This window comes from Manis javanica, chromosome 12, assembly GCF_040802235.1.
Source record: "Manis javanica isolate MJ-LG chromosome 12, MJ_LKY, whole genome shotgun sequence".
NCBI lineage: Eukaryota > Metazoa > Chordata > Mammalia > Pholidota > Manidae > Manis > Manis javanica.
Window position 1 is genome coordinate 65,338,002 of NC_133167.1, and position 17,308 is coordinate 65,355,309.

Here is a 17,308-nt window from a genome sequence, read left to right on the forward strand (position 1 = left end):
TATTATTGAGTCCCCTTCATACCCCATTGCAGTCACTGTCCATCAGTGTAGTAAGATGCCACAGAGTCCCTGTTTGTCTTCTCTGATCTACACTGTCTTCCCCATGACCTCACACACACCATGTACACCAATCACAATATCCCATAATCCCCTTCTCCCTCCCTTCCCACCCACCCTCCCCCACCCCTCCCCTTTGGTAACCACTAGTCCCTTCGTGGAGTCTGTGCATCTGCTGCTATTTTGTTCTTTCAGTTTTGCTTCATTGTTATACTCCACAAATGAGGGAAATTATTTGGTACTTGTCTTTTTCTGCCTGGCTTATTTCCCTGAGGATAATACCCTCTAGCTCCATCCATGTTGTTGCAAATGGTAGGATTTGTTTCTTATGGCTGAGTAATATTCCATTGTGTATGTGTACCACCTTTTCTTTATCCATTCGTCTACTGATGGACACTTAGGTTGCTTCCATGTCTTGGCTATTGTAAATAGTGCTGTGATAAACATAGAGGTGAATATTTTTTTTTTGAATCTGAGTGTAAGCAACATTTTAAAACTGGCATTATTGATAAGAAATATTGTTGCCTAATAGAAAGTTAAACAGGTGATTTTCTTAAGACTTTATCTTAAACTAAATCTTTGGTATCTGATTTTGAAAGTCTGATAAATCCTTCCCTAGTGACTCCTTCATTTAAAATAATATGAAATCACATTTCAGAAACTTACATTTTGGAAAAATTTAATTTTAGTTCCTCAGGTTCATAGGAAGGAGAAAAGTTTTTCTTTTCTTATTTAATCTTTTGCCACTCCTCAAAATAAAAAAGACACCTTGGGTAAGATTGTTTAATAGTTACCTTGATTTAGATGCATTCTGCATCAGGGATGAAATGCCTTCTTGTAAGTTTATCAGTTCTTTGTGGAAGATGATCAAAGGGTGATCTAGTGGACCCTGGATGTTTAATCCAGAAGAGAGAGAGGGATTAAAATCTGTTTTCTGGCTCATAGTGTATTTCTTTTGAACAACATGGAGTATTTAGACTGTAGCCTGAATTGTGTCTTTTTAAAGAATTTACTTGGTGACAATCCTTTAAGGTTCTCAGAGTAGCACAGTGGTTCTCTTGTCTGGCTGTCCATATTAATGCCACTTACATTTGTGACTTTGGTTATATGACGGTAACTGAACTTTTAATTAAGAACTAGATCGGTTATACACTTAGTCTGCTTAGTAAGCAGTTTTTTTCTTTCTTTATAAACCCTGTGGCACACACAGAAAACAATATCAGTTGCAGCAAGTCTCTGGAAATCTGTGCTTGGGCTAAATCTCTCTGAGTAATGTAGTTTGTCTCAGTGTTCACATCTTTAATTTATTTATTACCTCCTTTTCTAGATATATATTCTTCACCGATTGGTTCCGTCCTGCTAAAATTATGAGAGCATGGAGTGATGGATCTAACCTTTTGCCTATAGTAAACACTACTCTTGGATGGCCCAATGGATTAGCCATTGATTGGGAGTAAGTAGAGGTCATCCTGAATTACTGAGTTCCCACTTACTATGGAACACATATGAAATAAGATGTGGAAATATGATGGAGTAGGGAAACTGGTACTACTTGCCTTCAGATATTTTTACATCATTGATTGGCAATGGGAGAAGGATACAGAATGACTGATATAAGAACACAAATATAGTTGGCCAACTTCTGCTGGGACAAAAATCATTGCATTCATGAGTATCCTGGGGAAATTGCTAGAGGAAGTCCAGTGATAGGACCTATGGAAGGTCAGTATGGGGGATGCAAGGCCTAAATCCCTTTAGAAATAAGACAGGGATTTCAGGAAGTGCAGGTTATGTGTGATTTTAACAGGTGGCATCCTGAGGATAGGAGATCTGTAGTGCCAATTAATCAACAAATGTGAAGTTGCTGTATGTACTCTGGGAGAATTTTTGAAGAACTATAAGATATGGTTCTCAAGAAATTCATGATCTGTATAGGAGTACAGAAAAAGGTAACAGGTTTAATAATTTTACATAAATGAAATGTGAAAGTTGTTCACAGGAGAGAAAAAAAGAAATGTATTTAATCTTCTAGACATATATTGCTACCAATATTTTTCTTAACTTGTTGACTTAATAAGGAGAAAAAATTCCTAACTCATAGATTACAATAACATTTCAATTTTCCTAAGACAGTTAATTGAAAATCACTTCATGAGATTAAATTTATCTTTCTCAGGGGCATAAAACTATTAAATTTTTAATGAGTATAATTTAGTTTTTAAAAATTTTGTTTAATAAGTATGTCAACTGAACTACTGTTTTTGAATGCTCTCAGTGTAAAGGTTGCTTTGCTAGTTTCTGGATAACAGATAACTAAGTATTTTATGATTTTAGTGCTTTACGATTGTACTGGGTAGATGCGCTTTTTGATAAAATTGAGCACAGCACCTTTGATGGTTCAGATAGAAGAGCCCTGGGCCATATACAGCAGATGACACATCCATTTGGACTTACTATCTTTCAAGGTATGTTTTGAAGCAATAAAAGTGAGCATTGTTTTATACTTTGCAAACTTTAACAGTAGATTCATCCTCATTTGGCAATCTCATGATTTCAGAAGAGTTGGTCACTTTAGAATACAAAGAAATTAAAGTGGTGCTGTTATGTGGAGATTAAACATTTGGTTTTTTTGACTGAATATTTCACTTTTTTAAGGCAGTTGTACATAATAATATTGACAACTTAGATGGGCATAGCACTTTGTAATGATAATATCAATAATGATAATGATAATAATAATGTTTCTTCCAACCTGCCCTTCCTTGTGAATTACTTGTGGAAAGTTCTTTTACTCAGCAACACCATGGAAGTACTGCATCTTTTTAATCAAAGGGTAGAACTGTTTGACTCTGTGCCACACAGTTAAACATTTGATTTTTTGATTGAATATTTCACTTTTTAGAGGCACTTTTACATAATAATTTTGACAATTTAAATGGGTATAGAACTTTGTACATTACACGTATTACACAATTTCACACTCCAAGTACTCTATTATATAAATATCACACAAGGAAATGGTAAATAATTGTCTTCATCATTTTCAAGAATAAAACACAGCAAGAGCTGTTTGTAGTAACTGTTGCAGCATTTCATTGTTCTCTGATGTTTACAAGAATCTCAGAATCCTTCTGGAAAAGTTATTACAGGTATTCATCAACTGTAAACTTGCTGAATGACAGTGAAGCTTTTTAGAGACAATGTTGGGGATTTGGTTCATGAAGAATAAATAGCAAGATGTAGTTGTTTTTTTATCATCCTTTCCAAATAATTTAATGCTGCTAAAGATTTCTGGGAGCATGGGATTCTGGGAAATGACAGCAACCATGATCACACCAGCGTGTCAGTTTCCCTTTCTCAGCTTCAATCTTGAGTATAGACTGGCTGCTGTGGGTTGAGTTTCTGGGAATAAAAAATGTATTTTTGGCCCCAGGAAGCAGGTAGTTTGTTCAGTTTTGTAAATAGGTTTCTGTGAATTTCTGTATAGCTCATGCACTGCACAAATTGCCTAGCCAGAAGGGTGAGGAGAGACTAAAATCTACCCAGGTTCTGCTTGACAAACCATAATCAGTCCAGTTAGAGGGGTGCTGTTTTGTGATCTATCAAAGGGCCTACCATTTGCTAGTTCTGTCTCTGGTTGAAACCTCCTACTCTGAGTGATTAGCACAGTGCTTAAAAACACTAAACACTGGCTATAAATCAAGGACTTTCCAACACACAAATTGTGTGGAATGAATACTAGATACATTGCATGTTTCATCCTGCTCTCTGTGGAGGAGTACATGGTGTTTAAAAATATTTTGAAAATGTTTCTGTGAGATTTCTCATGAGATGAGTTAATTATAAATATTCCTTCCCCCCACCCTTCGTGCATTCACTCCCTTTTCACTAATGGTGTCAGACACATGCTATTTGCTGTCACATAGGAACATTGTAAGAATGGTAAATCTTCTGAGCTCTGTGCTGGAATGTTTCGGGATTGAATAAAAATGCAGTTTCAGTACCTTTTGGTTTCATCAGTATGAAAAAAATTTGAGTTCCAACCCATGAGAACACAATATTCCCCAAGCAATGATAATAACAATAATGATAATAGTTTCTTCCAACCTGCCTTCCTTGTGAATTACTGTGGAAAATTCTTTAATTCAGCAACACTGTGGAAATTCTGCATCTTTTTAATCAAAGGCTAGAACTGTTTGACTCTGTGCTACACAGGAATGAAAGGTTTATTGAACTCCTTATCTATTTAAAAATAAATATTTAACTTCCTTATCTACTTAAATTTAAAGATGCCTTCATGAGTGGTGAGATTGAGATTGCCAGGCAGTCTAGATAAGATTTAGTGAGTCCAATGACTGATTAGTTATGGATTAAACCAAAGATAAGGGAAACAGGTCTAATGATAAAATTTGTAACATTTTGGGCATTTTCTGCTTAATTGGAATTTTTAATTACCTAAGCTATTGTTAAAGAGAAAATCCACTGATTCAATTTTTTTCTTTTAAAGACTCTGTTGAAATGAATATGTTTACTTCTCTGCTTCAGTAGCTAATGTAAAGTGAACATGATTTAATTTTGATTTTTAAATCTTTTACATCGCCTCTGTCTTACTACTTGGAGCTTCATGGAACATTGTTACAGTTGTACATGCAGGCACACTTCTGTGGATAATTTCATTGATCACTAGACATACAATGGAATTTCCTTTTTGGGACTTTTTAATTTTCATTAGGACATGGGATAAAGAATGTTTGATTTGGAAGGAAGGTGAGAGACGATTTAGTCTTATTTCCTTGATTTTACTAGAAAATGAACCCACACACAGTTAAGTATTGCCTAAGAACACTCAGAAGATTGGTACTTTAGCTGGCATAAGAACTGAGTGTTATGAACCACCATCTAATGCTTTATTGAATAATCCTGAAATCTAAAAATTTTTATTTTATCCCTGGAGTCTAAAATAATTGCTATTAAATGCAATATTCCATACATGCTTGTCTGAACCTGAACCCCGGTATCATTAAATATTTAGAATTCTGAAGAAGTCATTTCTAGAGTAACAGGTCACAGATAATGACTATTGAAATATATTACAGATATTTATGAGGAAGCCTCTCACATTTGCAAGAAGCATTAAAAACCTATTGCATTTCCCAACTGATATACTTGTAAGTGAGCCGTGCTAACAATACTAATCACTGGTGTTTCTTCTTAGATTATGTATTTCTTACTGACTGGAGGCTGGATGCTATCCTTCGAGTCAGGAAAACTGATGGTGGAGATAGGACAGTTCTCCGAAGTGGCATCAGTAATGTAATGAATGTGAAATCCTATGATGCCAACACCCAGACAGGTGAGTGAGATTGCCAAGTTGTTTTACATGGATGTACTTATTTAATATGATGATTCCTTTTCTCTTTAAGTACTCACTATTTCTTGTAGCTCCTGATAGTTTTATATTCCAGGTAGTTTAATAGTATAAGACTTAAAATCTCTGTTCAACTCTGTTAACCCTCAAAATGTTGCCCAGAAAAACACATTTTAGCACTTTTATGCATTTAAGTTGAATGTTATATTTAGAATGTTGATTTCCAAGAGGAAGCTGCTTTTTAGCTGTTGGGTCTGAAAATCGTTCTTTCCTGTTTGTTTTCTTTCATCAACCAAACCTGTGATCAGCCTAATGGAAATGTGCACAGCTCACTATCTCAGGGCATTGCTTTTCCAGGTTCTAACTACTGTGACCGACCGGCCCACCCCAACGGTGACTGCAGCCACTTCTGCTTCCCAGTGCCAAATTTCCAGCGGGTGTGTGGTTGCCCTTATGGAATGAGTTTGACTTCCAGTCACTTGACTTGTGTGGAAGACCCATCCAACGAACCGCCCCTGGAACCATGTGGCTCCCTTTCCTTTCCCTGTGACAGTGGTGGATGTGTGCCCTATTCCTACCGCTGTGATGGAATCAATGACTGTTACGATAATAGCGACGAGCATCAGTGTGGCACATTCAGTGAGTAGCTTATACATTGGTAATGGTTTCTGGGATGAATATAGCAAAGAGAGGTGTACTTTAAAAAAAAAGTCACTCAGTTATCTCTATGGGAAAAGAAATCTTTTAGAATTTCAGATTTTTAATGTGTACCCCAAGGCTTTTAGGAAGCTAGATACTATATATCATTCATAGATAATGTTATAATGACTTCTAGCATTGATTGGCTTTATCTGCAATAAAATTTCTTTCTGACATTGGCTGTTTGGATCAATGCAGAGTCATTACATAGTAGCAAACTCCTCAAAAAGCCAAAAAATAAACAGGCTTTTTCAGTATCTGAGAGAATAATAACACATAATAGATATATGAAATAATAGCTTTTGAAAAGCTCAAGTGCCATATTTCTTTCTCACTTTGTAGTAAATGAATTTAGAGTGAATCGAATATAACCTTTATAGTATTCTTTTGGTGGTGATCCAGTCTATAAAGTTTGGGTCCTAATAAATGCTATATTACAGAAGACAATACTACTCCATTAAAATTAATAAAAAAGATAGAGGACAATTGAAATCTGAGAAATCTCTTTTAAAGTGAGATTGCTAGTAATAATAATCTTTTTTGAAAAAAGAGTAATAGATCTGAAAATAAGAGTGCCCACTTGAACTTTTCTGAAATTTCTAAAATTGTCTTCCTTTTTTGTATTTAGAATGTCCCATTTTTAAAAGTGCAAATTTTTACCAGAAATATTTTATCAGTTTGCATTTTTTTCAAGATTTTTGCAACGTTTCTGCAAAGTGCGTTTGAAATTGTAATTGGAGGTAGTATAACTTAGAATTAAAGGATGGGCCTTACAGTCACAGCAACTAGAACTTGAATCTTGGGAAGATGCCTAAATCTCTCACACACTCAGTTTTCTCATCTGTAAAATGTAGATAATTACATATACCCCATTTTGTTCTTATGGGGATTAAGAGAGAAAAAACAAAGCACTTAGAAAAGCTGAATAAATATCAGCTAATTATGATGATGATGGTGGTAATACCAGTGCAATGACTTGCATATTTCTCCTTATTTGTCATAATGCTCCCGTTCAAATAGAAGAAGAATTGGGCCTTTAAAAGGCCATAAAAGCAAATGACTTCATGACCACTTTGTTTCTGTTGTAGATAATTCCTGTGCCTCTTCAGCATTCACCTGTGGCCATGGAGGAGGGTGCATCCCTGCCAGCTGGCACTGTGACAAGCACAAAGATTGTTTGGATGGCAGTGATGAGCAGAACTGCCCCACCCAAGCACCCACTTCCTGCTCTGCATCCTACTTCACTTGTGATAATTACCGGTGTATCCCAAAGAACTGGCTCTGTGACACAGATAATGATTGTGAAGATGGTTCTGATGAAAAGAACTGTAGTAAGTTTTGAACTCATTTTTCTTGGTTGGTCAGCCTAGTAAATTGATTTGAACAAGTAGGCTTTGTACACTTCCCTCCAAGTCTCACACAATTTTCATCTCATTTTAACCACTTCTATTCCATCTGTCAATCTCTGTATCAATAGACTATAAGAGCAAAGACGTGGGAAGCTTAGAGTCCTCCTCCTAAATATTGAGTTCAATGGAACAGACATCAGGACTGTCTCTGATGTCCAACGTCTAGATAGAAAGCAAAAAAAAAAAAATCCCTCAACTAACAATTTGGATATTTAAAAAAATTTTTTGAAATCATATAAACATCCATATTTGGCTATTGTTGTTTTTTCATTTGGCACAGAAAAAAAGGCAATAGAATAGAAAGGCCCAGCACATTTAGATTTCCATTTATCTTGCCTACCTGCTTTTCTTCTTGCCGACGATTCTGATTCCTACCAGTTGTTCGTTTTCGTGTCTGTAAGAACAGCTTCAGGTGAAGCAAAGTTCCCTGGACTAAGTTCTAGTTTTGATTTCATGGCTTGGCCAAGTCATCTTCCTTCTGGAGCACATGAGCTTTAAGGACCCTACTAGCTGTCACATTCTAAGAGTTTATATTTAATATGGCTTCATGTTGTGGCTGGGGCAGCCAACACATCTGACTTTAAGGCTATGTCTCTCCAGCAAGGTTCTGCTGAAGCTTTGGATTAAATCCACTTGTCATGATCTGTATGCATTGTTGCTGCTGGGCCTGTGGGTCATGCTGACCACGCTGCCTCATTGGCTCCATTGCTTAGCTTTGGTGTTGAGTCATGGTCTTAACAGCGTTCATGAATATAGATCAGCTGAGGCCCAGGATGCTCGCTTTCTAAGCGTGGTCTGTTTTTCAAGGTGTATTATCAGTTTCTGCCTCTATGCTCTCATCTTTGTATTCCTTTTTCCACAAACTGTTCTGAGCTTTGAGTGCTTTTGTTGGGCTGGTTTTGGCAATGTGGCTGATTTGAAGGAGTTTTGAACAAGAGTACAACTGAGATAACTCATGTCCAGATTGGCTCTTGTACACACTGAACAAGAAATAAACTGTTATTTTGTTTTTGGATGACATTAGCATTTACAGAGACATGCCTGCCTAGTCAGTTTCACTGCCCTGACCATCGATGTATTGATCTATCTTTTGTCTGTGATGGGGATGAGGACTGTGTTGATGGATCTGATGAGAATAATTGTGGTAAGTTAATTGCTTTATTTTTATTAATGTTTAGGAAAAAATCTCAATGCTTAGTCATTTTCTCTTTGAGCTAATTTTTAATGTTTTTCTCTTTTATTTTTAGTAATTAATTGTACAGCTTCTCAATTCAAATGTGCCAGTGAAGATCAGTGTATTAGCGACGCATATCATTGTGATGGTGTTTTTGACTGTAATGACCATTCTGATGAGAAAGACTGTCGTAAGTGCATATAGTCAGCATATTTCAGGAAAAAGGATCATTTCATTTTTATCAGTTTAGATAGATATCGCCATGGATTTTCTCTAACTCAGACAAACTGGAGGGAAAATAGATTGAATTACAAAGTATTGTCATATTGTCAAAGGAATGCAGTAGTGAACATACAGTAAGTTGGATAGGCATTATTAAATGATTTGTAATTTGTGAATCAAGTGATTGTACAAATGGACACTTTCAAGTAGTCTCTTAGGTAGGTTAAATATTTCTTGAATATTTTTGTTCTCCCTATTAGTTTTGGACATCTCAAGTTAGTGTGGTTTTCGAATTTTTGAGGGTTACCATATCTAAAGATATTTAATGGCTTAAATCTCAATCAGAAGTCAAATCATGGTATAGATATGGTATAAAGTGGTGTATGATATTGGTTCTAATCATTTCATTTTTCAGCTTTTATTTGTTGAATATCTGCTAAGCTGTTACCCAGGTCTTTGTCCAAGAGTCTGGAAAGAGAAATTACAGAAAGTAAGAGATAAAGCAAGGTAGACAGTTAAAAGGGCCTTATGAATGATACAGATAAAATTCTATGGAGGTTTGGAGAAAAGAAATTCTGTCTAGTCAGAGGATTCAAGGAGGACTTCAAGAAATGTAAATCTGATGAACCTAGAATCTCCATAGGCTAGAGACCTGTAATGAACAGAACTTGTTATTGCCCACTTTTTGTGTTAACTGAATTTTAGACTTGTAAAAAATTGTCAGTGAGGCAGTCATTGTTTGAATAATAGTATTTTGGACCATTCCATTAATTGCCCTCCCTAATCACTTCTTTTCTAAGAAGTGTTTAAATTTAAGGATAAAGAAGAGAAGGTAAACAAAATTCTTACATACTTTAGAGGCTTCTATAAACCCAGAAATTCTTAATCACTGATCTCCTGTTTCACATTGAAAATATGAGATTCCTTCTGTGATGATCTTGACACTAACTTGCTGTGCCTTCCCTTTGAGGGAGTTTGGGTTTATTTCTGTGAAGTAGGAAAGCAGTTCTTACCTACTTCTCAAGGACTGGTCAGTGAATGGCAGAAAGTTTGCAAAGAATTAAGGATTTATTGTCACCTTTTGTTTACTTAATGTGTCTGCTTTCATTGGATATAGTTCATTTGAGGGAAAACTATAATATCCAAATATATGATATTAAACACATGAATTCAAAGTAAACATAGCTTAATAGCTTAAATAAGCTCTGTTGAAATACTCTGGTGATTCTTTCATAAAGAGACAGAGAAATTTTAATATTTAATATATAATTGAAGGAGCATTAGAAACATAGGAAACAGAATTTTCTTTTGACTCAGGGATTTACTTTCTATTCAAGCATTGTGCATCCTGATCTTAGTTGTCAGATCCACTAATCAGTCATATAACAAAGATTTCTGTGTGCCACAATATGGGAGAAGATCCGATGTCATTTTAGATTTTAATATTAGATTTGTTATAGTCATTATTATAAACCCACCATTGATTCAAAAATCATTTCCTCTGAATTTTGGAATTCTGTGAAAGGGATTATGAATTATATTCACAAGCCCATTTTACCCATGCTTTTTTCCTAGCAACCAGGCCTCCTGGTATGTGCCATGCAGATGAATTTCAGTGTCAAGAAGATGGTGTCTGCATTCCGGGGAGCTGGGAGTGTGATGGTCACTCAGACTGCATCCTTGGTTCTGATGAGCACCATGGCTGTGGCCCCAGGACCTGCCTTCCATCTCATTTCCTCTGTGACAATGGAAACTGCATTCACAGAGGGTGGCTCTGTGATGGGGACAATGACTGCATGGATATGAGTGATGAGAAGGACTGTCCCACTCAGCCCTTTTACTGCCTCAGTGGGCAATGGCATTGCCCCGGCTATAGCATCTGTGTGAATCTGAGTGCAGTGTGTGATGGCATCTCTGACTGCCCCAATGGGACAGATGAGTCCCCATTTTGCAGTAAGTTTCCTGACCACAGTGTACTGGTCATAAATTCATTCTGAGCTGTGGCCTGCTGTGCTCTACCAATGACTTGGTCACTGTGTAGTTTTGCAGGAAGGGATTTCATTTCCTCTTTGCGTTTAAGTCTGTGTGGGGGTAACCATCTTGGAATTTAACCATCACTGGATATATTTCTCATTAAATCCTTTGCACTTGGTTCTGTGTTTTTACTTCTTTTTATATCATTAAAAAAATGAGACTAAATGAGGCCATTAGACTGTCAAATTAAATTTGGTTTTGTTTGTAATATGCTCATAAGTTTTTCTAACTTTAATATTTTCTAATTTTAATCAGAACTTGCCACAAAACAAATGAAGTCCAGGGATTTATGTTTGCTGTGATTAAAATCCTGTGATTGGCATGTAATCCTAATTACTGTCCTTTCTCTCTTTCCTCTTTAATCAATGCTCACTTTCAGATGAACCCCATCCAGGTATGATTGCAAAGTATTTTAAATTTTTATGATTTTATATTCATTTTGTTTGTGCTGAAAATGTCCTAATTATTTTGACTTACTTCCCCTTCTAATGCATGTTTCACATCACAGCTCTTATAAGTAAGTCACAGCACACATGGACATAGAGGGCACTCGCATCCCCAGCATGTGGCCTGCCAGCTTCGGGCGTTGCCATTTTGGCCCCGACAGTAATCATGTTGGTGGATCTGTGTTCTGATTGCCTTTCCCCTTCCATTTATTCACTTTCATAGACTTTCCAGCCCTTGCTCTTAAATGTCAATTTTCCATTTCTATGAAAAATGACAGGAAGCAAGTGAGAGGTAATTAAGGACTCTTTGCATATTTTATCAATGACAGTTGTGTTTCTTGATGTCATCAATATTTCCAAATATTGCACTGAATGGAGATATAATAAAGGGTTGTGGTGAATAAAGTTGTCTAAGTGGATAGTAAAATCCTTAGGTACATTAGGGAACACACTGAAAAACCTGCAGAGCTCATCCAAGTGAATTCTGCTCTTAGTTCTTACCTGTGTGCTTTGTTGAAGGTGGCATGAGACTGTGCGGCAAATATCACAATAGAGGGAGAACCAAAGAGGCAAAGACTCCTGACTTTTTCCCCTTGTGATTCTCTCCCTTTATTCTAGACCAGGACAGCTGCTCAGATTCCAATGCTGGTTGTACTCACCAGTGTATTCAAGGGCCCTTTGGGGCTCAATGTGTCTGTCCATTTGGATACCTGCTTGCCAATGATTCTAAGACCTGTGAAGATATAGATGAATGTGACATTCCAGGCTTTTGTAGCCAGCACTGTTACAATACGAGAGGTTCTTTCCGGTGCTGGTGTGACAAAGAATACATGTTAGACGCTGACCAGAGGACTTGCAAAGCTACAGGTAAGGACTGAATTTGAAAATCAACTAACTCCAGCCAGCTTAACAGCACACCTCAGAGCTTGAGATCAAGTGTTGCATGTAGGCATTTGACAATGTTTGATTAGGAACTGTATGGACTTGAATCCTGGATGGGTTATGTAGCCTCCTTAAAACTCAGTTGCTTGTGAAGATTAAATGAGTGAACACAGATACAGATCTTTTGGAAAATAGATGATAAAACATCTGTAGGTAGAAGATGATTTTTTTATTATTTAAAATAATATCAAAATGGTTTTTATATTATTTAAAAATTATTCTTGTGATTTATTTAGATATCTTTATGTAATGTGTAATTCAGTTCAACCAATGTTAATTGAATTTCTACTACATGAAAGTAATTATATTATGAATTAAGATATTGACTCAGCTACTTTAAAAGTGACCAAACAAAGGAATCTAGCACAAAACAGACAGTTTCTTTCTTTTTCAAGTAGGAGTCTGGATGGTAGACCATCCAGGGGGTAATGCTGGTTTGCAGTCCCCATGCTGTGGCTCCTGCTCAGGCCTTTGACCTCTCTCAGAAGGTGGGGAAAGGAAAGAGAAAGTGGAGGACAAGTAGCTTCTTTTTAAGGATATGGCCTGGAATTTGACACATCATATCTACTCACATCCTGTTGGTCAGAACCTAATCATATGGCCACTCCAAACTGAAATGGAAGCAGAGAGATGACTTTAGCTGGGTGCATGCATGCCACTCTAAAAAATGGCATTATTTATCACTAAAAAGGAAAAAGAGGAGAGGGATACTGGGCGATGATTAGAGGTCTCTGCCACAGCTGAATGTTGTGGGGAAAACAAAAACATTTAAGATATGATTCCTGATATCAAGAAGCCTAAACCCAGAAAGGAAAATAAGCAAGGTACAAAAGTAACTATAGTAAGAGGAAGAGTGCAGGTATCGTTTGCCCCAGATTGATATATAGACAAACAATGAAGTATAATTCAAGGAAGAATCTTATTTCAGAAGAAGCTTATTTTAAATACTCATCAAGATCAGCTAATTGTTAAGGTAAAGAATGAAGTGGTCAAAAGCATTCTTAGAGGGATTTTCGTGTTTTCCCATTTCTAAAGTTTGGAATTACATCTTCATTCTGTTACCAAAAGTATTGAATCAAATATTAAAGAGACACTTTAACTGTGTTTTCTCCCAGAATCATTGACATTTTTGCATTTTCTACTTGGCAGCTTCTGAAAGTCTGCTGCTCCTTGTGGCAAGCAGGAACCAAATTGTTGCTGACAATATCACTTCCCAGGGTCACAATGTCCAATCACTCATACAGAATGGTTCTCACATCGTAGCTATTGACTTTGATTCTGTCAGCGGTCGCATCTTTTGGTCTGATGGAACTCAGGGTAAAATCTGGAGTGCGCTTCAAAATGGAACAGACAGCAAAGTAGTAAGTACATTTCTACTGACCTGTGACCTGCCTGGTTTCCTTGTCTTGGGTCTATTTTCTATTACTTACCAGTGAGAAAGGCCGTATCTCACCCTGGGTAGCTCTCATCTCTTCTGGGCCACATCATGCCCAAGAGGCCTGAACTTTCATAACTCCTCATTTATGGGTGTTTTAGATAAGAATGTGGCCTCTGAAAGCAGATTCATGTTTTTTGATTCCAGGTCCATAATGCAGAGATTTCACAAAGTCTCTGAGGTCCCTTTTGTGATTTTCTTTTTTTCTTGTGGATGAAAGCAGAGGAAAATGCAGGGAGTTAAGGGTGTTTTTTTCTTAGATTTAATTTAGTTATGTTTCTCAATCCATCTCCCAAAGTTTCAGCTTCATGATCCTTGATGGTTATATTTCCTCTGCTCCTTAGAACTTGATTTTGTAATTGCTGGCACTTAATCAATAAAGACATTACTTTTGGCATGTGAACAATATAAAGTTTCATAGGGTTGCCAACTTAGCAAATGTGTAGAGCTTTTGTTTAATTGCAAAAACTTTAAAAGCAAATGAAGCCACACATTAATCCAACAATAAGTTGCCATAGAGTGTTCAATTCTACTAAATCTTGTATATTTTCCCTAGAAAACTCTACTATTGATTTGGTGGTTAGCTACATGGAAAGACAAAATTTTCTAATTCTCACAATCATAGGACAAGTTAGATGCTTTATTATAGATTTTCATATAACTTCCATGTTTGCATTAATTTATTCCCTTTTGAATTCACTGTTTATTCACTTTTATTTGTAGATAGTTGACAGTGGTGTCACCATGACTGAAAGTATTGCAGTAGATTGGGTAGGTCGCAAACTTTACTGGACAGACTATGCTCTGGAAACAATTGAAGTCTCTGAACTGGATGGGAGGTACCGGACTGTGCTGATTAGTGTCAATGTAACAAATCCAAGAGGACTAGCATTAGATCCTAGAATTAGGTAAGACTTTTTTTTTTTTTAAATGATGTTGCCTTGACATGGTTATGAGGGAAAAACAATAGTAGCATGGTATGGCTGATATGGATATCACAGAATTTAGAATGATCCCTTGTTTAAACATCTCCATAAAAGTGGTAACAACCTTGTCTCTATCCTTTTATCTGAATAGTTTTCTTCATAAAGTGCACAAGAGCAGTTGATTGTTTACTCTATTGTAAGATCACATTGATTTATATCAGCTGGCGATTGAAATGATTGTAGTACAATTATATTATTAAGTTTCTCATGAAAATACAGTAATATTACATAGATGGGCCAGTTTATTGCAACTTTGACACCTCATGGTTACACACGAAAAAAGCCAGACTTTCCTGTTGCCAGTTTCATGTTGCTTAATAGAGCTCCCTTTTATGTCATATGAGGAAGAAAATTTTTTATTTATTTTATTTATTTTTATTTTTGCGATCATTAATCTACAATTACATGAAGAACACTATGTTTACCAGGCACCCCCGCCTCACCAAGTCCCCCACACACACCCCATTACAGTCACTGACCATCAGCATAGCAAGGTGCTGTATAATCACCACCTGTCTTCTCTGTGTTGTACAGCCCTCCCCATACCCCCCCACAACACTATACATGCTAATCATAATGCCCCCTTTCTTCTCCCCCTCCTTATCCCACCCTTCCTACCCATTCTCCCCAGTCCCATTCCCTTTGGTAACTGTTAGTCCATTCTTGGATTCTGTGATTCTGCTGCTGTTTTGTTCCTTCAGTTTTTCTTTGTTCTTAAACTCCACATATGAGTGAAATCATTTGGTACTTGTCTTTCTCTGCCTGGATTATTTCACTGAGCATAATACCCTCTAGCTCTGTCCATGTTGTTGCAAATGGTAGGATTTTTTTTCTCTGATGGCTGAATAATATTCTATTGTGTATATGTACCACATCTTCTTTATCCATTCATCTACTGATGGACAGATAGGTTGCTTCCATTTCTTGGCTATTGTAAATAGTGGTGCAATAAACATAGGGGTGCATCTGTCTTTTTCAAACTGGGCTGCTGAGTTCTTAGGGTGAATTCCTAGAAGTGGGATTCCTGGGTCAAATGGTATTTCTGTTTTGAGCATTTTGAGGAAACTCCATACTACTTTCCACAATGGTTGAATCAATTTACATTCCCACCATCAGTGTAGGAGGGTTCCCCTTTCTCCACAACCTCGCCAACATTTGTTGTTGTTTGTCTTTTGGATCGTAGCCATCCTTACTGGTGTGAGGTGATATCTCACTGTGGTTTTAATTTGCATTTCTTTGATGACAAGCGATGTGGAGCATCTTTTCATGTGTCTGTTGGCCATCTGAATTTCTTGTTCAGAGAACTGTCTATTCAACTCTTCTGCCCATTTTTTAATTGGATTATTTGCTTTTTGTTTGTTGAGGTATGTGAGCTCTTTATATATTTTGGATGTCAAGCCTTTATTGGATCTGTCATTTATGAATATATTCTCCCATACTGTAGGGTACCTTTTTGTTCTATTGATGGTGTCCTTTGCTGTACAGAAGCTTTTCAGCTTGAAATAGTCCCGCTTGTTCATCTTTGCTTTTGTTTCCCTTGCCCGGGGAGATATGTTCAAGAAGAGGTCACTCATGTTTATGTCTAAGAGATTTTTGCCTATGTTTTTTTTCTAAGAGTTTTATGGTTTCGTGACTTAAGTTCAAGTCTTTGATCCATTTCGAATATACTTTTGTGTATGGGTTTAGACAGTGATCCAGTTTCATTCTCTTACATGTAGCTGTCCAGTTTTGCCAGCATCATCTGTTGAAGAGACTGTCATTTCCCCATTGTAAGTCCATGGCTCCTTTATCGAATATTAATTGACCATATATGTTTGGGATAATGTTTGGAGTCACTATTCTGTTCCATTGGTCTGTGGCTCTGTTCTTGTGCCAGTACCAAATTGTCTTGATTACTGTGGCTTTGCAGTAGAGCTTGAGGTTGGGGACTGAGATCCCCGCCCCCCCAACCCCCACTTTATTCTTCCTTCTCAGGATTGCTTTAGATATTCAGGGTCTTTGGTGTTTCCATATGAATTTTTGAACTATTTGTTTCAGTTCATTGAAGAATGCTGTTGGTAATTTGATAGGGATTGCATCGAATCTGTATATTGTTTTGGGCGGGATGGCCATTTTGATGATATTAATTCTAACTAGGCAGGAGCATGGGATGAGTTTCCATTTGTTAGTGACCTCTTTGATTTCTCTTAAGAGTGTCTTATAGTTTTCAGGGTATAGGTCTTTCACTTCCTTGGTCAGGTTTATTCCTAAGTATTTTATTCTTTTTGATGCAGTTGTGAATGGAATTGTTTTCCTGATTTCTGTTTCTATTAGTTCATTGTTAGTGTATAGGAAAGCTACAGATACCTCTGCATTAATTTTGTATCCTGCAACTTTGCTGAATTCCTATATAAGTTCTAGTAGTTTTGGAGTGGAGTCTTTAGGGATTTTTATGTACAATATCATGTCATCTCCAAATAGTGACAGTTTAGCTTCTTCTTTACCAATCTGGATTTCTTGTATTTCTTCGTTTTGTTGAATAACAGTGGGGATAGTG

The 17,308-nt window shown here is 36.7% G+C and overlaps 1 protein-coding gene across 2 annotated transcripts in view; it reads left to right on the forward strand.

The window, feature by feature from the left end:
- The window catches only part of LRP2 (LDL receptor related protein 2), a 246,494-nt gene that overhangs the window by 93,454 nt on the left and 135,732 nt on the right, over nucleotides 1-17,308 (forward strand). For both annotated transcript variants that reach the window (XM_036995040.2, XM_073218732.1), the window contains exons 18-28: nucleotides 1,385-1,510; nucleotides 2,392-2,522; nucleotides 5,273-5,410; nucleotides 5,783-6,064; nucleotides 7,213-7,455; nucleotides 8,558-8,677; nucleotides 8,781-8,897; nucleotides 10,505-10,882; nucleotides 12,028-12,276; nucleotides 13,501-13,712; nucleotides 14,510-14,694. In XM_036995040.2, the coding sequence (XP_036850935.2) occupies nucleotides 1,385-1,510; nucleotides 2,392-2,522; nucleotides 5,273-5,410; nucleotides 5,783-6,064; nucleotides 7,213-7,455; nucleotides 8,558-8,677; nucleotides 8,781-8,897; nucleotides 10,505-10,882; nucleotides 12,028-12,276; nucleotides 13,501-13,712; nucleotides 14,510-14,694 (2,181 nt within the window). The remainder of the gene's footprint in view (nucleotides 1-1,384; nucleotides 1,511-2,391; nucleotides 2,523-5,272; nucleotides 5,411-5,782; nucleotides 6,065-7,212; nucleotides 7,456-8,557; nucleotides 8,678-8,780; nucleotides 8,898-10,504; nucleotides 10,883-12,027; nucleotides 12,277-13,500; nucleotides 13,713-14,509; nucleotides 14,695-17,308) is intronic.